The sequence below is a fragment of the Argiope bruennichi genome, chromosome 10, assembly GCF_947563725.1.
Source record: "Argiope bruennichi chromosome 10, qqArgBrue1.1, whole genome shotgun sequence".
Taxonomy (NCBI): Eukaryota; Metazoa; Arthropoda; class Arachnida; order Araneae; family Araneidae; genus Argiope; species Argiope bruennichi.
The window spans coordinates 8,050,024-8,068,147 of record NC_079160.1 but is presented as its reverse complement, the minus strand read 5'-3'; the positions used below and the strand labels follow the sequence as shown (position 1 = coordinate 8,068,147).

Sequence of the window (18,124 nt, the reverse complement as noted above, 5' to 3'; positions counted from 1 at the left end):
TTTAAATATTTTCGCTCAGACGAAGTTCTAACATATTACGTACGTTGGAAGATTTTGGCATTTGCCATTCAAAGACATCGACGAATAACAGGAAATTTTGCTTTGAATGAATTGGCGTGTTTATTATCGTTCGTTAAGTCAGAAAATACATGCAGTACAGGACATCAAGCGGCTTATCATTAATTACTCATAATTAATGCAATGTCTATTACAAGCTGCATTTGCAGATTTTCTTGTACAGAGCATTCTATGTACCACGGTTCTGGACATAACCAATAGTGTGTAAAACTGAAAGCCATTTGTTGTCTAATGTCGTCTTCATTTAGAAATCTGTTACGAGGGCGTCGCTCTTCCGACTCGGGAAGTCGAAGATCACATTTGGTGCCCACGACGAGAATAGGAATATTGTACCTGCGTATGTATCTGTGGAACAGTCCGTAATAATACTCTACTCTAAACACGCGCCTAATTCGTGCGCAGACGAAGGTGAATATGAAGAGAGCGGCGTTACCATGTATTCCAGCTGCTATCAGAGGCCCGGTATATGAAGAGCCTCGAGGGAAGTCCTCCTCTTCAGAAGGAACGATCCGGATGAGCAAGTCCACCTCACCTCTCGGATTTGTATGTGAACGGCGAATGATACCTCTCAGCCACCAGTTTCCATCCACTCGGAGCTCGCCACGGTCTTCGAAGAAACGTCTCGCCAGTGAACGTCTGCCAGTGCCTTGATCTCCTAATATGCAGATGTAGCGCCGATATATCCATCTAGAAAGTCGTGTTCCGACCTCTCGGTCTAGGGATCGAACTCTACTGATACGTGGAGGTGTCTGGTCTCGACTTCGGCGACCTAAGAACACGGGATGATTCCTATCCAGGCTCATTATATCAATCTCAAAAGAGTTTACAGAGATTTTATAAAAGACTGATGCTGCCAGTTTATATGATTTGCATATTTTTTATATCAACATACATCTGCTCTGCTGGTGGGCGAGGTCTCGATATAACAGTTAAAAAAGTTCTGATATTCCGAAAACATTTTATTTGCAAATTAGTAATAATATATTTTAAAAATAATTCATGCAAAGAGATATTAAAATAGAAGAAGACAGCAACAAGTCAAGTTTGAAAATAAGGATTCCAAACCCTGAATAAGAATGGGGAAAATATTAAGAATCTGCCAACAAGTTGCCATGATTGTTATGACGCAAGTTGTCACAGTTGCTCCTCCATGAACCTGAAGGTCTGTTATGATTTGACTGAAGGAACAAGCCGAAAACTGTCAATAGTTTGTTTCATCTTGTGAAACAATATGGTCTGTAGATTGAGGATTATTATTCAAGATGTAGCCATACTTCAGTTTGTCTTTGTCCATGTACGTCATTTAGTTGGATTGGGATAAAACTTTGCATGGTCATATACGAATCCGCTATGCAAGTCGATGGATGGTATCTTGCGTGAGTATTCGAAGTGAAATTTGAGACCAGACTGATGTAGATTTTTGTGTGTGATATGATGATGGATTAACCCTCAAGCTCCATATGTTTGTCTTTGATTGTTGAATGGATCCAGGAACTACAGTATTAGCTTTCATCGCAAGGAAGCATTTTCTTAGGAAAAACAAAATTCAGTAAGATACATCCAAGTTCTCTTAAATGGATATCTAATATGACTATCGTGATATGAAATGAAAAATGTACTTGACAGTATCTCTTAAATGGCGATAAAATCTTTTATCAGTGCCATTCTAAACCAATGATAGTTTTTTTTTTTTTGTTTGAATCTTCTGTGAATCCAGTAATTGCTTCGAATACTTCTTATTCATAATATTAACCTTGCGATTATTCCTGGTATTTTTCTTATGACAGCAAATGTGCGTGAAATCCCTATCAAATCTAAATACAATCATCTCTGTCTCCAAATGCACTTAGGAAGTCCGAGACATATCGGGAGTTTTTCAGAATGTTAGGGATACGATGATCATATCGAAGATGTTCTCGAATACTTTCTTTCCATTTGACTGATGTAGATTTTTACTGTTTGGTCAAATCCTGCACCTTTTCAGATAAGATGCGCGCATACCAGTCATTAATCTTATTTTGGTTGGAATAAAGCATGCCGGGTTGAGAGTTCGATGGCAGTTCACAAGAGCAATGGTAGCAGACTAGCCAGCTGAAATGTCCCGATGGAAATGGAAACGCTTCAGTTTTCAAGCCGATCCCGGTCCTGTTTACATTAAAAAAATATATGTGCTCATTTTCCTAAGCGTTTTGGCATCAATCATTGCATTGCTTACAAAACTCCATCTGTTTCATTTCGATAATACATTTAAGTCATATTTTGTCATTTTTAATATTTTTTATCCAATTTTTATGTATTTTTCTTCGTTTAGATTCGTTACAATATGTCAGCGTGGGATCTGTCTTTAAATCCGCGTGCTTATGGACACCATGAATAAAAAAAAAAATGCAAGGATCTAGATAGATGGAATTTTCCGATTTTATGATCAGAATTTTAGATCCGTATCAAATTTTATACCAAATCCCTCAAAAGGATTGATGGTCTGTCATAGCATATTTTTTTAGATATGCGATCAATGCAAATGAAATTCGCAGCATGAGAGATAAATAAAATTCGACATGTGATCTTGTTCATAACCTTGTTGATCTGCCTCAAATTTTTGTTCTGATCGAAAGCATACTTAGATTTCGTCATTATATAGAGAAACACCAAACATACTATATTGTTTTTATATATGAGAAATTAGAGGAAAGAATACTTCTATTGATATTTTTCTTAATTGTTTATGTAGATTCTTAAAAAAAAATTACTTTCAATCCTTTTGCATCTCTTAACTTCGGTCCTATACTTCTGTAATGGTCATCTGAGATTGATTGTTTTGTCATGACACACTACTGGTCAAACAGCGCCAAATGCAAAATGTCCAGTTTCATCTTAAACTGCTATAGCACATCTCAAGACGGTCACTTACGAAAATCTCACTCGTCTGACAGTTGGCAAGGCATTATAAACAGGGCCGGGTAGACGATCTTAGGGGGTGTCATAAGTAGGGTTATGACGATTTTCGACATGCCAAAATTTCAGAAATGAATTTCCGATATTACTTTTTGAAAAGAAAATCGATTTACCGATGTCATGACGATGAATCATGGCTAATGGTGAATGCACTGCATACAGTCGATTTTCGTTTTTGATGTTTTGCACGGTTTGAGGGTTTGATGATATTTTTGATGTTTGATGCAATAAATTCTTGCTGTTTTGTGCATTTTACGATTGTTTACACAGTTTTTATAATTGCATGCTTTCATTGTCCAACTAAAATCAATTTTCAAAATGGATGAAATGTAACGCCGGCGTCCTGGCCTAGGGTTAGATGTTCCCCGTGATCTGGGCGTCCCGGATTCGAATCCTGGTTCGGGCATCGATGTTCTTCACATCTGTGAGATATGTGAAGAGCCCCCTCCCCTGTAAAAAGGGGTTGATTGTTTTTAGTGCTAATTTTTCAATCTATAATTGTATTTCTCTTGACACTTTTTAATATTCCAGTTTTATAATTCAATTTTCGTAATATACACAAATATTGATAGAATAATAGGAAATGCTAATAATATTCAGAAACATAAGCGTTTTGTTGAGATGTTGGTTTTGTATTTGATGAATTTATATTAATATTGAAGTATAAAAGAAGATTCTTTTATTTTTCCATGCATTCTAATTGCATCAGAATTGAAAACCTTTTCTAAAACTTTTAACATATTGCGATATTATCTTATAAAAGCGCTTACATTCTCTAATACTTAATATTCATACACATTTCCGAATTACTATTTTTAATTTCCGGAATTTTAAGTTATGTTCAAGTTTTTTTAGTTGTAACCATTTTATTTAGAAATTGAGTTCTAATAAGAGTCAACATTCTATAACTAAATTTGCAGCTAATATTTTATAAATAAGAAATAGTTTTTAAATTTTTTTATAGCAGTATATTTTAGATTTCGAATTCGTCAAAACTGTTTAACAATGTATGAAAGGCATCATCATGCGAAAGATGAAAGGGATTGAAATTTTCTAAACGAGCATAAAAAAAAAAAAAAAAAAAAAAAGGCAACATTTTAGAAATGACTCCGTTATTGAAGAAATAAAATATTATGACTTACTGGAAAATGCAGATATGGTAAAAACGAAATATTATTGCAACATTCTATATTGAAATGATTTTAACATTAGATTTTGATTATTCCATTGGAAAATGGGGGGGGGGTGAGGATACACTTATCACATAAATGAAAATTAAGAAGATAACTGAAAATTCGTCTTATTTGGAAACATTCTGATGACTCATCATGTTAAGAGAGGCTATTTCTAATTAAATATTGGAATAAATAAATAAATAGAATCGCGATATATCGATTTATCACGATGCGAAAATTCGATCATCGCCTAGTCTTAGTCTTAACAATGGAATGTTCATCAAGCAAATGAAATTGTCATGTGTTTATTCACTGGACGATTTGTCACAGGCAATAAATTTTGGATCGCACTGCGTTATTTTATTATTGCTGTTCATCACGAATTATTGTGCCTTAAAAGCATGTTATAGGAAACAATTTCCTCTTTTTGCATGGTTAGAATTTTTCGTTAATTTATAAATATATTTGAACAGCCAGACAGACCTCCTCTGAATAGATTTTGCACAAGATCTGATAGAAATCAACAAATTTAATATCAATATATATCAAATATCAATCAATTTTATACCAAATTTCATCCATCTAGCTAAAAATGTTTTTGAGTTATTTTTGTCACAGACAGACAAACAGACATTTTTCAAAAATGTGTTTTTCGAACTCGGCGAGACACCAAAAGTAAAGATTCGAAAAAATTCCGAATTCGAATTTTTTTGACGATTACAATACTTTCTCCATATATCGTATACGAGAAAGTAAAAAAATAGTCTATTATACTTTGCAAATCTAGTGACTATTTAATCAACTGGTTGTAGATATTTAATTAGAAAATTCGCATTTAATATTATCGCTTTTTAACTCCCATTATATAGATATACAACTACATTTTGATTCTTTACTTCCTTTTTCTGTTGTTTATTTAGATAGTGTAACATCATTCACCAAGTTGTTTCGACCGAGTGAAGAATTTATTTTCTTCGTAAGAATGTCTGATCAGAAAATACGAAATCAAGAAAGCATCAGAACACTTCTTATTGTGCGAAAGAAAAAGACTGAAATCAAGCGAACAATGTCCGCTGATTTATTAATAGGTCAACATACGTAATTAAATACACGTAAAGCGAATTGGCGTCGCGTATTTTCATACCATTAAATCTTAAAATGGCAACCTACAGTTTCTTTTTCTTTTAAGCGATTCCTTACATTCAGATATTAAATTTTAGTTAAGTGTATGATGATATATAAATGAGGGAAAAATAATTTTGGGAATTGCGTCAGTGGAACAATGGTACTTGAGCTCACTCATTAACTAACTTACTTATCTTTGGCAGGAAACTTGAAGAACAAATAGGACTACAGAGAATGCATATTTCTCATTCTGGTGAAAGAAGAGTGATAGATAGGTGAAGATTAATTTTCCATGGGATAATTATTCCCTCCCCCCCCCGTGAAATTGATAATTACTCTTAAAATTAGTATGAAATCCTTATCATCGCTTTAAAGAAAATGGACAGTAATTTACTAGCATTTCACCTGCAAATCAATTTTTAGCTGCTGATACCGTATCTGAGAACTAAACGTTTTAATGTAATATGTATAAACGTAGCATTTACATGTTGCTTATATGTAAGTGGGATGATATATTTAAATACGACAGCAGACGAAACAGAATCGAATAAAATGTATGTTAAATAAGTTTTCCTACTTAGAATAAAATATAATGTATTTCGGATTTAAACGAATTTCACTGATTTTTTTTTAATGTTTTCTGCTTGAAAATGTTTTTTTTTCTTCTGAGAATAAACCAGTATTTATGTGTTTAAAGTATTAATATGAATCTTGACTTAATTACTTCAACCAAAGGCCTTATTATTTGGCAAAATAATTGAATGTTACGCAACTTCTTCAAACAACTTCAATGTGTAAAAAAAAAAAAAAAAAAAAAAAAAAACATTCATTAACATGTTTCAAGCATAGACTAATGGGAGATATATAATATTGAAATTGCTATTATTTTAAACGTTCCTTCAACTCTTTCATTAAATGCAATCAACACTACTGAGTGATTATTAAGATTTGATTTGGTTTAACGGCACAAAGGCCAGTTTGGTCACATTGCGCCAAACGTTAAAATACATAAGAAAATAAACAGAGTGAGTCTAAAATCACGGGACAAACTTTGAGAGGTGGTAAATCTCACTATAACAATTATTATATAGGAATATATGACCGGAAGTAACGCGTTGAGGCACAAACAGAAAAAAAAAAAATAACACATTAACGGAATTATAAAATGTTCATTAGCAGGAAACGTAACCAGTGGTTCTGTACAGAAAATGTTAAAACAGTTGTTGGATGCTACTTTTGGATGCGTGGGCCAGTCCGATGGCCTCTACGATCGCCAGATTTATCGAGTCTCGATTTTTTTCGAGCGTGTGTGGGTGAATGGTTGCTGTTGCTGCGTCAAGTGAGTCTGACGTCTTTGGTTTGCTGTGGGTAGACGGCGCCACAACAGCTGTACAAAGGTTGAAGGTCACCAATGTGGCGAATAGGGATGAGCGAGGATAGAACCTGGGACCTTGTGGTTCGCAGCCGAGTAACATGACCACAATACAAAAGCAATTGCTCTTGTAGCGTAGCTGTTAACTGGATTATAAACTTTCACCACAAAAGTAACAGTTTTTTTTCATACGCTTAACTGCTTTGAAACTGATGTAAACCTCTTCAAAGTGTGTCGCTTAGTAGGTATAAAGCACATACTAGGAGGCAATTATACTGTTGACAAAGAATTAAGTATTACCAATAAAAAATTAAACAGCAAGAATAAAGATTAAATCTGCATTAAACAGAAAGTTATTCCTTACTTTATTAGACCAAATCATTATTATGCGCACCGAAATTATAATCTTAATAAATTTCTTCTGTATGGCAAAGTTATGGATGTGTTCCTTCTTAGTAAATTTTTTTAAGCAGATTTTTCTTTTATTTATCATTTTAACCGCTCTTCTAAAACACGGTAAATTGTAATTACAGCCACCTGCATTTTCTCACGGAAGTTTCGTTTCGTCATCAAGCACACGGACATTGATTGACTGCCAAATGTCGTACGTATCAAACCTTGTAGATAAAAGTTTATAATGTGGCAGCCATTTTAATGCTTGAGCCCATACAGCACTAGTTAGTGAGAGCGAGCGCAAATGCGACTGAGTGTCTGACATCAAATGAAAGCAAAAAGCGTGAGCAGGCGATATATCGCTTGCTCTTGCATTTATGCCCAGGTTTTTAATAAAACATTTCTTTTTTTCAATAAATTCTCGATTTTTCTCCCCTTTTTGCCTTCAACCGACAAACCTTTTGATACACCGATTCCACGGCTTTTTAAGGATTACGGTAGTTAAGATAATGCTTTCACCGAATTGTCGTAACCTGGCGAAACTGAAATTCGTCGGAACCAATGCAGAAATTTAGAAAAAAATTCAAAATGACTAGACAAACATACACAATCAATTCAATGTTTTTTTTTTTTTTTTTTTTTTTTGTAAATGTAATTTCGAAATTTGAAGAAATATTGCCATATCATATAATTTAAAGCCAGAAAAAATAATCATTGGAAAATAAACACTTCCATTGGAATCAATTCCATCTTTGTGCTTGAAAATGCGATTTCTTATTGATTACAATGGAGAATGCTAGTCATCGTGCTTTCGATCTCCCACTTCGTTTTACATAACGTTTGACTAAAGTTCGCATGAAATATTTAGCGCGTTAAGTAATTTCCTTGGTATTCGTTAAGGAAAATCTTTACTTGATTTCGAAAGAATCATCAGAGTAAATTTATTTATTAGGGTGTTAAATAATATCCTTTAAACAAGGAGTAAAAATAAATAATAAAGGCTACGCAAGTGAGAGTGCCTAACACCAAATGGAGCTTATTTCCCAAATTGTCATTAGTTTTAGATTACTATAAGGCATAGAAATTTTTTAAAAAGAATTTATTAAAATCATTTGTATAAAAAATTTTTCTTTTTGATTCGAAAATCTTAGTACTTTGTGTTTTCAAATTTTCTTTCTTTATAAAAATATTTTTAAAAAATTAAAGAGTGGCAATTACAGAAAATAAACTTGAGAGAACATTTAAGAATGAACACACGTGGATTTAGCTACTTTAAAATCCTGAAAAATATATATTTATATTGAAATAATAATAATAAAAAAAACATTTGTTGCTACCCATATACGTTAAATAAATGACACCTTCAAAATTTTTCAGTGGTTCTTATGCACATTCACACAGATGAAATCGGCAAAAAGCTTTTACATTAGAAAACGAATTCTGAAATTATTTTAAGTGAAGGCGTGTCTGTAAAATCAGCATTTTAATTCTTAAAATACTCTTTCAAATACCGAGACCAATTATGATGTTTTCTAGGTAGGACTAATAATAAAACCATATGAAATATTGTATCGAAATGGACAGATTTTCGTTACTAATTTAGCTTCTAAAATACAATTATGAAGAAGACTTTAAAAAGTTATATTCTTATTAATTAAATTCTATATTGATTTGAATGAGAATAATATGCAAGTGTACAAATACTGTAAATAAAATTCTGTGAAATTCACTGAATAAAGATGATTTTATTAAAAATTTTATAATTAAGATGAGCATTATTTGTAACATTAATAGATATACAATTTTGGATTAACTTTTTCTTTAAAAAATAAAATTAGAAATTCTTATCTTTTTTTGACTATTGGATATATTTAAAATGAGAGAAAAAAAGAAAAAAATGTAAATAGTTATAACTTTTATTAGTAATGCTTTGAAGTTTTGAAATTTCGTATATTTTTGTGTTTTCAATGAAAATTCATAACTAAATTTCAATTTCATACACGTAGCCTTTATTAGTTGTGAATTTGAAATTAAAAAATTATTTCAAATAAAGTTTAATTAATAAGAAATAATTAAAATGCCTTATCTTTCCTGTGCACTTATATAAGTGTATCTTTAAAAATTGTTTTGCTTCCTCTAAAAATTAATGCCGGACACGGTTTGGACAATGTTGAATATACAAAACCTTGAATGGGCAGATATTAATAAAGCAGATGTCATCGCTTGTTTAAAACAAAGTCATAATGAAAAGTTTCAAATGTTTCTCTTGAGATAATAATTAAACGCATTTATAATAAATAACACTGAGATTTTTTTAGAAAACATTTGTTAAAATTTTATTGGTTTGATTGAACAACCATAAAAACTAATATTAACTAAAGTATAGATAACTAATTCATTTTTGAAAATCAAATAAAAATTTTGAAAAAAAAATTCATTAAAATTCTTTCCTTTTAACACTTTAAAATATATATTTAGAAAAATTTCCAAATGATTTGAGTAATATTCAAGTTGCTTTATTGTGCAAAAATAAATAAAATATTAACTAGCAATAGTAGTCTCTACAAAATTTTATCAGGTATAAAGTCCTCCAACTCCAGAAAAATTGTGGATCTTAGGTAAGGCAGACAACATCTTGCTAGCACTGGTGTGCAATAATGACGAAATATTTATTGTATGTTGGCATGAATGTATTTTACTGCATCTCTCGTGTGATCCTTGCAAGATTTTTGGTATTAATTGGTGTTCAAATTCTTGTTGAATTTGCCTCAAAATTTGATAGGTGTCTATACTATAGAGATTAATTCTCTGTAGCTTTCTAAGTTTTGTAGTTATGTTAATTTATTAAAACAGCCTGACTCCCAATGAATGGATTTTGCTCAAAAATTGACAGAAATATACAAATTTAATGTCAAGATGGTACACCAAATTTCCCCCATCTAGCTCAAAGCATTTTAGAGTTACCTTTGCCACTTTGACAGACATATTCCAAAAATGCGTTTTCCGAATGTAGGGAGGTCTAAAATGCAGAGATTTGTAAAAACATCGAATTTTTTTGACAATTACAATATTTTCTCTATACTTCGTATACAAGAAAGTAAAAAGATTTTTTTTAAAAAAATTCTAGACTAAACGATCACGTAAAATTAAAATAATCCCGAACAAAATATTAAAACTAAAAGAGAATAAAGCATATTGTGATTAGATGTATTTATAACACATAAAATAGTAAACTAAATGCTGCTTTAGACTTTATTTGAATCAAATTTCAAGAAACGTTGCACCATCAAATGAGGTGAAGGATTGAGTTTGAATAATTGATCATTACTGAGAGTAATAGTTAACTTCTATCACTGAGCTAATGTGAAATTATCCCAATGTTTTCATTTATTAAGATTTGGATCTATTACTACTATAAAAATGTAATAACATGCAAATTAATAATTATCTTATAAATGTTTGATTAATTTGATTCTTTATGCAAAGGAGCAGTTAGAGGAAGTGGAGAGAACATGAGAGTATTCAAAAGTAAAAAAATAATCAAGGGGAACAAAATAAAATAAAGGCTGGGAATACTAAATTATAAGTTGCTAAAATCTTTTAGCTTATTGAAAAAAATTAATGAGAAGTCCTCATTTCTTAACAATCCTATATCTCCAGTCCTTAAAAAAAATATCATTAAAAAGTCATCAGTTCACTTTTGAGAAGGAAACAGTCCGACACTGTTGAACTCGGGAAATTCAACACTGAAGCCACCTATTCCCATCTTCAATGTGAAGAAAGAATGCATAGAATTTATGTTATCATGACAATTATGCAGAGGTGTTATGATCTGCACCCTCTTTTCATTTGGGTACACCTTACAGATATCGGATATAATACATTAATTTTAGTCTTAAATTATCCAAACCAACCTTCTTATTTTGTAAAAAATGCTTATAAACCCAAATCTTGATTAGAATTTACATACTACACATGCAGTATACTACATTTAATTACTGGAGAGGTCATAAAAATATGCATTTTAAAGTAATAACATGTCATAATTAAAATGAAAAAGAATAAATGACAAATAAAAGTTTAATTTGCTAAAGTAAACATTTAATTAAAAGTATAATAGCAGGCAGATTAAATATAATTTAACTTACAGACTTCGAAAAGTGCAGGCATTAAAACAGAATCAAGAAAATTACTGGGTACAAGAATGACCATCAGAAATAGGCTCTTACAAGATTGGTGATTTCTTAAGAAGATACATTTTTAGGGGTTTCCCCCTCCCCCCCTGTGGAAAGTGACAACTTCTGATTGTCTATTAATAAAAATATATTTTCCAATGTATAATAAAGACAACAGATGGTAGTTCAAATTCTAATCTTTTATTCAGATTAATTTCCCCGAAAAGAAAAGTATATATACTATTGAAAGGCAAAATATAAATGAAATCTCAATTTGTAATATATTACAAATTGGTTTGAACACAAGGAAAATGTATATTTTGCTTGCAAAGACAAATGATTACAATATTATATTATGAAGTTATTCATATTAGTAAATGCAACAAAACTAATTAAATGGTGAAAATGCTGTAAAATTGACAGAATTAATGCACAAAGAAAAACCATGGAATCTTTGAAGGTAACAATATTAAGTAAAAGAAAATTATTTTATTTTATTACAAATTGTAACATTACATTTCCAATAAAACTGTTTATCCCAACATTCTATGAATGAACTGTAAATACAATAAAATGGAGCATTGTAGCATTAACTTTATATATGATATTGTTTTTTTATATATGCATTTGTAGTTATAATAAAAGAACACTTTTACAGCCATTCTTTGAATTATTTAAAATACAAATGACATAAAATTTATCAATTTTCAATGAAACTAAACTCTACATGAATCAAATTATCACAATGTATAACATTTAATTGGCAGCTATTACAGTTTGTACTAGAAATAAAACTTAACTTCAGGATTCTAATATTTTGCTTCAAATTAATTTCATCCTTATTATTCACAACACTTCTTTAGGAGGAAGAATAAAGTTAGTGACCTTAAGCCAAATCCTAAATTGTAAGGCAATTTTTAATAATAAATAAGCAGATAGATACTGTAGGCAGACAACAGATTAACATTCAAAATAAATAAATAACCTTAATATTCACAAAAATAAACTCCACCCTGCCTAAGCAACCAGAATTTAAATTTAATAACCTCAATAAGAAAAATATTAATTAACATTTTTACATATTATTCCTTTCAACAGGCAATCAAATTACCCTTATTCTAGGAATAAAGAAACAATTTATCTTGCATGCAAAAAAGATTCATGTTTCCATTGTGTACAAATATGATTTAAATAAAAGCTTACAGAATACATTTTTTTTTAACTAAAGGGATGATAGCATTAGATTTTGACCCATTTTTTCTGTTTACTGATAGTGTTCTTTGTCTATTTGAAATTCCCTATTAATTTATCAAAAAGACAGGAAACATTATTGTATGAACAACGTTAGCACACCTTACTACTTAACACCAACTACTTAAAACAAAATTAACCAATGATGCCAAAATTATTTTTTAATTATAAAGTGCAGTGAAATTTATAAAATGATTTGCAATTTGTAAAAAAATGTGAATAAAATAATGCAATTACATTTAATGGCTACTACCAATACTACGACAACTACTGATGTCTATGTCAGTAATGCAAATATGATGCATGGTTAAGTTAATGAATATAAATTTTTAAAAATAAAACTAGAATTTTATGAAAAAATGGAAATTGCATCACAATATTTCAAAACAAATCTTAAGAAATTAAAATAACACCAGACTGAAATATTTAACTTTAAAAATAAATGCCTTGCTCGTGTGATAGAATATTTTCAACGAAAGTCGTTTTGATTATTAAAAAGCTTCTACATATAAATAAAAAGCAATAAAAGTTAACTGTACGGAAATATTTGAATCATTATTAACAAAATATGTTTTATATTTGTATGGAATCCATCAGTAATCATCTGACAATAACATATAAAACCTTTCAGGGATGGTCATCTCATTTTAAAATCACTTTTCCCATAAGTTTAGATTGGTGGTGATCTTAAGATGGCCTAATGAAGGCAATAAGGAAAAATATCTTTTATCAATTTATATACAATCAAACTTTGGTTTCATAGAAACAAAAGACAAAAAAAAAAAAAAAAAAAAAAAAAAACAATAAGTCCCTGAAAGGCTTAAATTAATCTGCACTCTAACATTCAGCAGAATATTTCTTGCACATTATACAATTGTGCTATTGTGACAACTAATTGGAATTCATTATCATATTTTCTTTAGGAAGCCATTCATATAAATCAGCATCTTTTTTATCAACAAATGACTCATAAGAAATGCAATTATTTCCAGAAGACAGCAAGTGCTCAGAGCTTTTCTTAGGAGCAAGCCAATCGCTTGCATCATTCTTCTCAAGATAATTTGCAAAAGAAGCAAGAAGAGCTGCAGATGGGTCTTCACCAATGGATCCAATGCTAGAAGATTCTCGCTGTTGATCATTGATGGATGCATTTTCAGTATTAAAGCCAGAGGATGTAGAACTATTTTTCAATGTAGTTGAACATCCATGGGATTTCTTTTTAAAAATACCAGAGCATGCACATTTTGAACCTTTTTTTGGCAAAAAAGAAACAAAAGACGGACGCTTCATACCAAACCAAGATTGTTGAGGTGGCAAAGGGGGATAGAGAGGGAACCCAGAAGGAATATTAGTAACTTCATTTCTATTAATAAACTCTATGCCATCTTCATCCTGAAATTAAAAGGAGAAAAATGTGATTAAAATAGGGCAATGAATTGCTTGGTTACACAATTTTATTTATAAAATGAATTTTTGAACACTTTTCACAAGAAAAATAGCTTATGTATAAGCACGGCAACATCCTTTATTGTTTTAGAGTTTGATCTCTAAGTATTTTAATTTCTCAAATAATATTTAAAACTTTCATTAACTGTAATATCTAATAGGTATGCAATATGGGATAATAACTGAATTATATTTTTTTGTCACTATCTACTGTTCATTTTAGGGATCTTTAAATCTTTTTGGAAGCAATGGTATAATTTTTCTTATTTCATTAAAAAAAAAGCACTTAAAAAATTGATTTTCAATAATTATTTATTTAATTGATTTTGAAAAATACTGACAAATATAACTTAAAGGAATGCATGTAGAAACTTGATATAAGCTACAAGACATGAGTAATCATTAATCAAATATTCATTTCAGAAACGATGGCCAAGTCCCAGAATTAATGAGTTAATTATTTATATGTCAAATTATGAATGAACAATCATGTATCATGTCTTTTTCTGAGGGCAGGGGAGGAAGGAGTAGGATTTTTTTTATAGCAATCATTAATTATATAATCTTAAACTTCTGAAGAAAAAAAAGTTACTATGTGCTCTAATATTTTCCTTTTTGAAACATTTTGAATGAAATGGTTTGATAAAAACACTGATTTTAAAACTAAATTGCAATTTTTATTTTGGTATTATATTTCAAAAATCGATTTGTTCTTGATCAATCAAATTTAAGCATTAAATTACCTACAAAAATACAATAATTGTGAACTTGCTTTTTCTAGTGTAAAAATTTTTTAATAATAGTTATTATTATTATTTTTTTTTACAACCACACAGCATTTTTGAGTTACAGAAACAATAAATGTTGTTGTGCCTCGGTCAAACACCATGAGAGGCAAGTTTCTCTGTTCGGGAGTGGCAACAGATGTAAGAGAGATATTGAAAATATGGTGAAAGAAGAAAGCATTTAATGTTTGTGCTTTGCTGTTTTGTTTTAAATATATGTTATTGATGTTTCCTTCAGCATTATCACCAATGAGCAAAACTGTCTACATTTATTTTCTAAGTCAATCCTAATAAGAACTACAAATGTCTACCTGACATTCTCGAATGTCTCTGGTGATGACTAGCAGCACTACAGGACACATATATACTTAAGTTTTCACAAAAATTTTCAAATTATTGAAAAGTTTTTAAGAAATTCTTTGTAAATAGATGCTAATTTTCAAAATTTGAGACATTTTTTAAATTTATTATGGTTTATCAAATAAGTAAATTAAAAGAAAAATTTCTAAAGCAAGTCATAATTGTAGGTATGATAGGTATGAAATGATATCCAATCAAAAGTAGCATGACAGAAAGTTACAATATGTGTCATTCATACTATGCATTCAATATACTCATAATGATAAAATTTTAAAAAACAAATCAACAGGTGACAAATCTGCTAGGCTTAAAAATGTACATAGAAACACTTCCAACATTTTCTTATTGAATTAATCCTTTAAAGGCAGTTTCTTTCAGCCAGGTGATTCTATTTTCTTCATTTTTTGACAAAATTGATGGTTAAGAAGGTTCTTAATTACTTTCCAAAATATCTTCATCATTATCATCTTCTCCGAACAAGAATAGTAACTGCAGGATCAAGAATTAATTAGAAAGCAAGTGGAAAATACCAATCTTGTAGTATTTCTAAATACAGTAAGAAACCTTCCACATTTTGATATATTGCTCATAGTTGGCAAATATATGCTAGAGTACAAAAATTGCCATTATGAGACTAGAAAAACTATAAATGCACACTACATTAAAAAAAAAAAATGTTTTCTCATTTTATTTAATATCCCATGACAATACATTTATCAGAATAGATGCAGATTCCTTTTTTCTCCCCTTTCTTTTATTCATATTCATTTAAAATATAAATTTATTTGGCTTAGAAAACACTTGCATACTTATATTATACATAGTAATAATATAGGAACAAGAACAATAAAAAATGAAAAAAAAAAAAAATTCCCATTTGGAATGATAATTTTTTTTCTTCAAAACTTGTCTAATTAAATGCATATTTAGAATGACTAATCATCCTTAAATAATATCACTGTAAATATTAACTTTCATCACAGGATCGCATACTGTAGTTTTTTTTTTTTTGGGTGTGTGTGTATGATAAATAATATTATTTCTAAAAAAAAATTAATAAATCTTACTATAAAAAGAAAACGTGCACGTGCGCACACACACACACATGAAATTAAGTACCTTTTTTTTCTGGATCATGCATACATAAACTCAAATATTTTCTAAGTACAGCATGTTTTCTATTTTATAATATTGCATTGTATTTATTGAAAATTTAAATTTAAATCTTTATTTTTTAAAAATTTTAATATTTCTACAAAATTGCAGGAAGCACAAGTAAGTTGTAAGTTGTTGTCTTCAGTTGTAAAATTTTTTTTTTGTTTTGGCAAAAACAAAAATGAAGACAAATTATTATTACCAAAAAATTAAAAATCAACTTTTATAAGATTAAAAATAAAAATCTGGGATCTTTTTCAACATTTATTAGAATTAACAAATAATGTTGGCATTTCTGAAAATGACTATCTTGATATAGAAGCGTATGAATTCTACAATGCTAACTTGCCATATTTAGCAATTTAGAACATTTTATTTGCAGTCTTATAAAACTAAGAGCTAAGACATTCCAGTATGTATATCAAAGTATACCATGCACAAATTGCCAAAAATTGATGATACAACAATGCCATGTTCTAATTGAGTATTTCAGATTTTTTTTAAACAGAAAATAATAATAGCATTAGTTCAGTCCATAAAAAAAATATTGCTTTGTACTTCTGAAATTTAGCAAAGAACTTTGTTAAATATTCCACATTTCAAAAATAAATAAATGTTTATATTAGCTTTAAAAAATTACTTAAAAACATGATTATATATTTTATGAAGAAATGAAGATTATTTCACAGTTCCTAGTTTTGATAAATAACAAAACAAATTCAAGAAATTAAAAAGACCCTAACACTGTAGTTAGAATTAAAATGAAAATAGAAAATGACAATTAATGCATTTTTTGAAGCTAGCATGATATAAATTTAAGAAACTAAAATATATTTAAAAAAAAAAAAAAAAAACTCAACAAGCAGGGAATCTTAACCAGAGAACTGCTTTAAAGTTTTGAATTTTAAATTAAAGTAAAGCATCACAACATTAACACATTTAATGTGACTCAATGATTTGATGGAGCAAAGCTATCGTTTTAAATTTCATTACAATAAAAATCGTTACAAATTGTGTTCAAAACTAATTTTCCAAATATTACTAAAATTTAAAAAAAAAAAAAAGCATTCATTTAAATAAAATTGGTAACATTGAAAAATCAGCTTTATTAACTTTTAAAACAGCGTAAAAATAATTCATCTGATAATATGCTTTGATGTTATGACAGAAACATGTTAAAATTCTGATTTTATTTTCTAATCAAACTTTTAATTATAATTTTGAAAAATCCATTATAGTAGGCCTCAAATACCAAGGAAGTAACTTTCTGCCTAATTTCATGTTCCTAACTTCAATGGTTTGTGTGCTGCATGTTGCTGTCAACGAGGGAAAACCCCTTTTTTTTATATGCATTGAAAGATTTCAATGGGAAACAGGGAGGGGGGGGGAGAGAAATATCTGTAAGAGTTATAAAAAGAGGAAAAACAAAAATCATCATAAAAATGATAGAATCTGAATTCTAAAGAACAGAAGATTTGAAAATATTTGTCTTTGTTCCTTTTTTTAAAAATTTCAAATACCAGATCTAGCAGGGTTTTAATTTTGTTTTTATATATAAAAAACTAAAATCTGTCAGATTGGTCCAAAAAATAAAAATTTTCAAATGGATGGAGACATAAAAAACGTGAAAGAGATCTTGGTAATTGAAAACCTATGGTTTCAAGTTAAAATTTCATCATACTGGGTTTTACGCATTCGATAACTGTAATTGCACACAGCAATGAATTAGATACGGTATAGTACAACCCTTTAAACCAGTTGCTCAAGAGATTGCTCCTAAACAACATATTGATGAGAACTATGATAGAATATACAATGAAAAGAGGCTTCACCATAAGTTTTTAAGAGCAGCTG

General features: G+C 29.6%; 1 protein-coding gene across 1 annotated transcript in view; it reads right to left on the bottom strand.

Moving 5' to 3' along the window:
- Window positions 1-11,177: 11,177 nt before the first annotated feature.
- The window catches only part of LOC129987993 (uncharacterized), a 40,377-nt gene continuing 33,430 nt past the window's right edge, over window positions 11,178-18,124 (bottom strand). Inside the window, exon 10 of the mRNA XM_056096058.1 lies at window positions 11,178-13,916. Within this exon, the coding sequence (XP_055952033.1) occupies window positions 13,416-13,916 (501 nt within the window). The 3' untranslated portion in view covers window positions 11,178-13,415. The remainder of the gene's footprint in view (window positions 13,917-18,124) is intronic.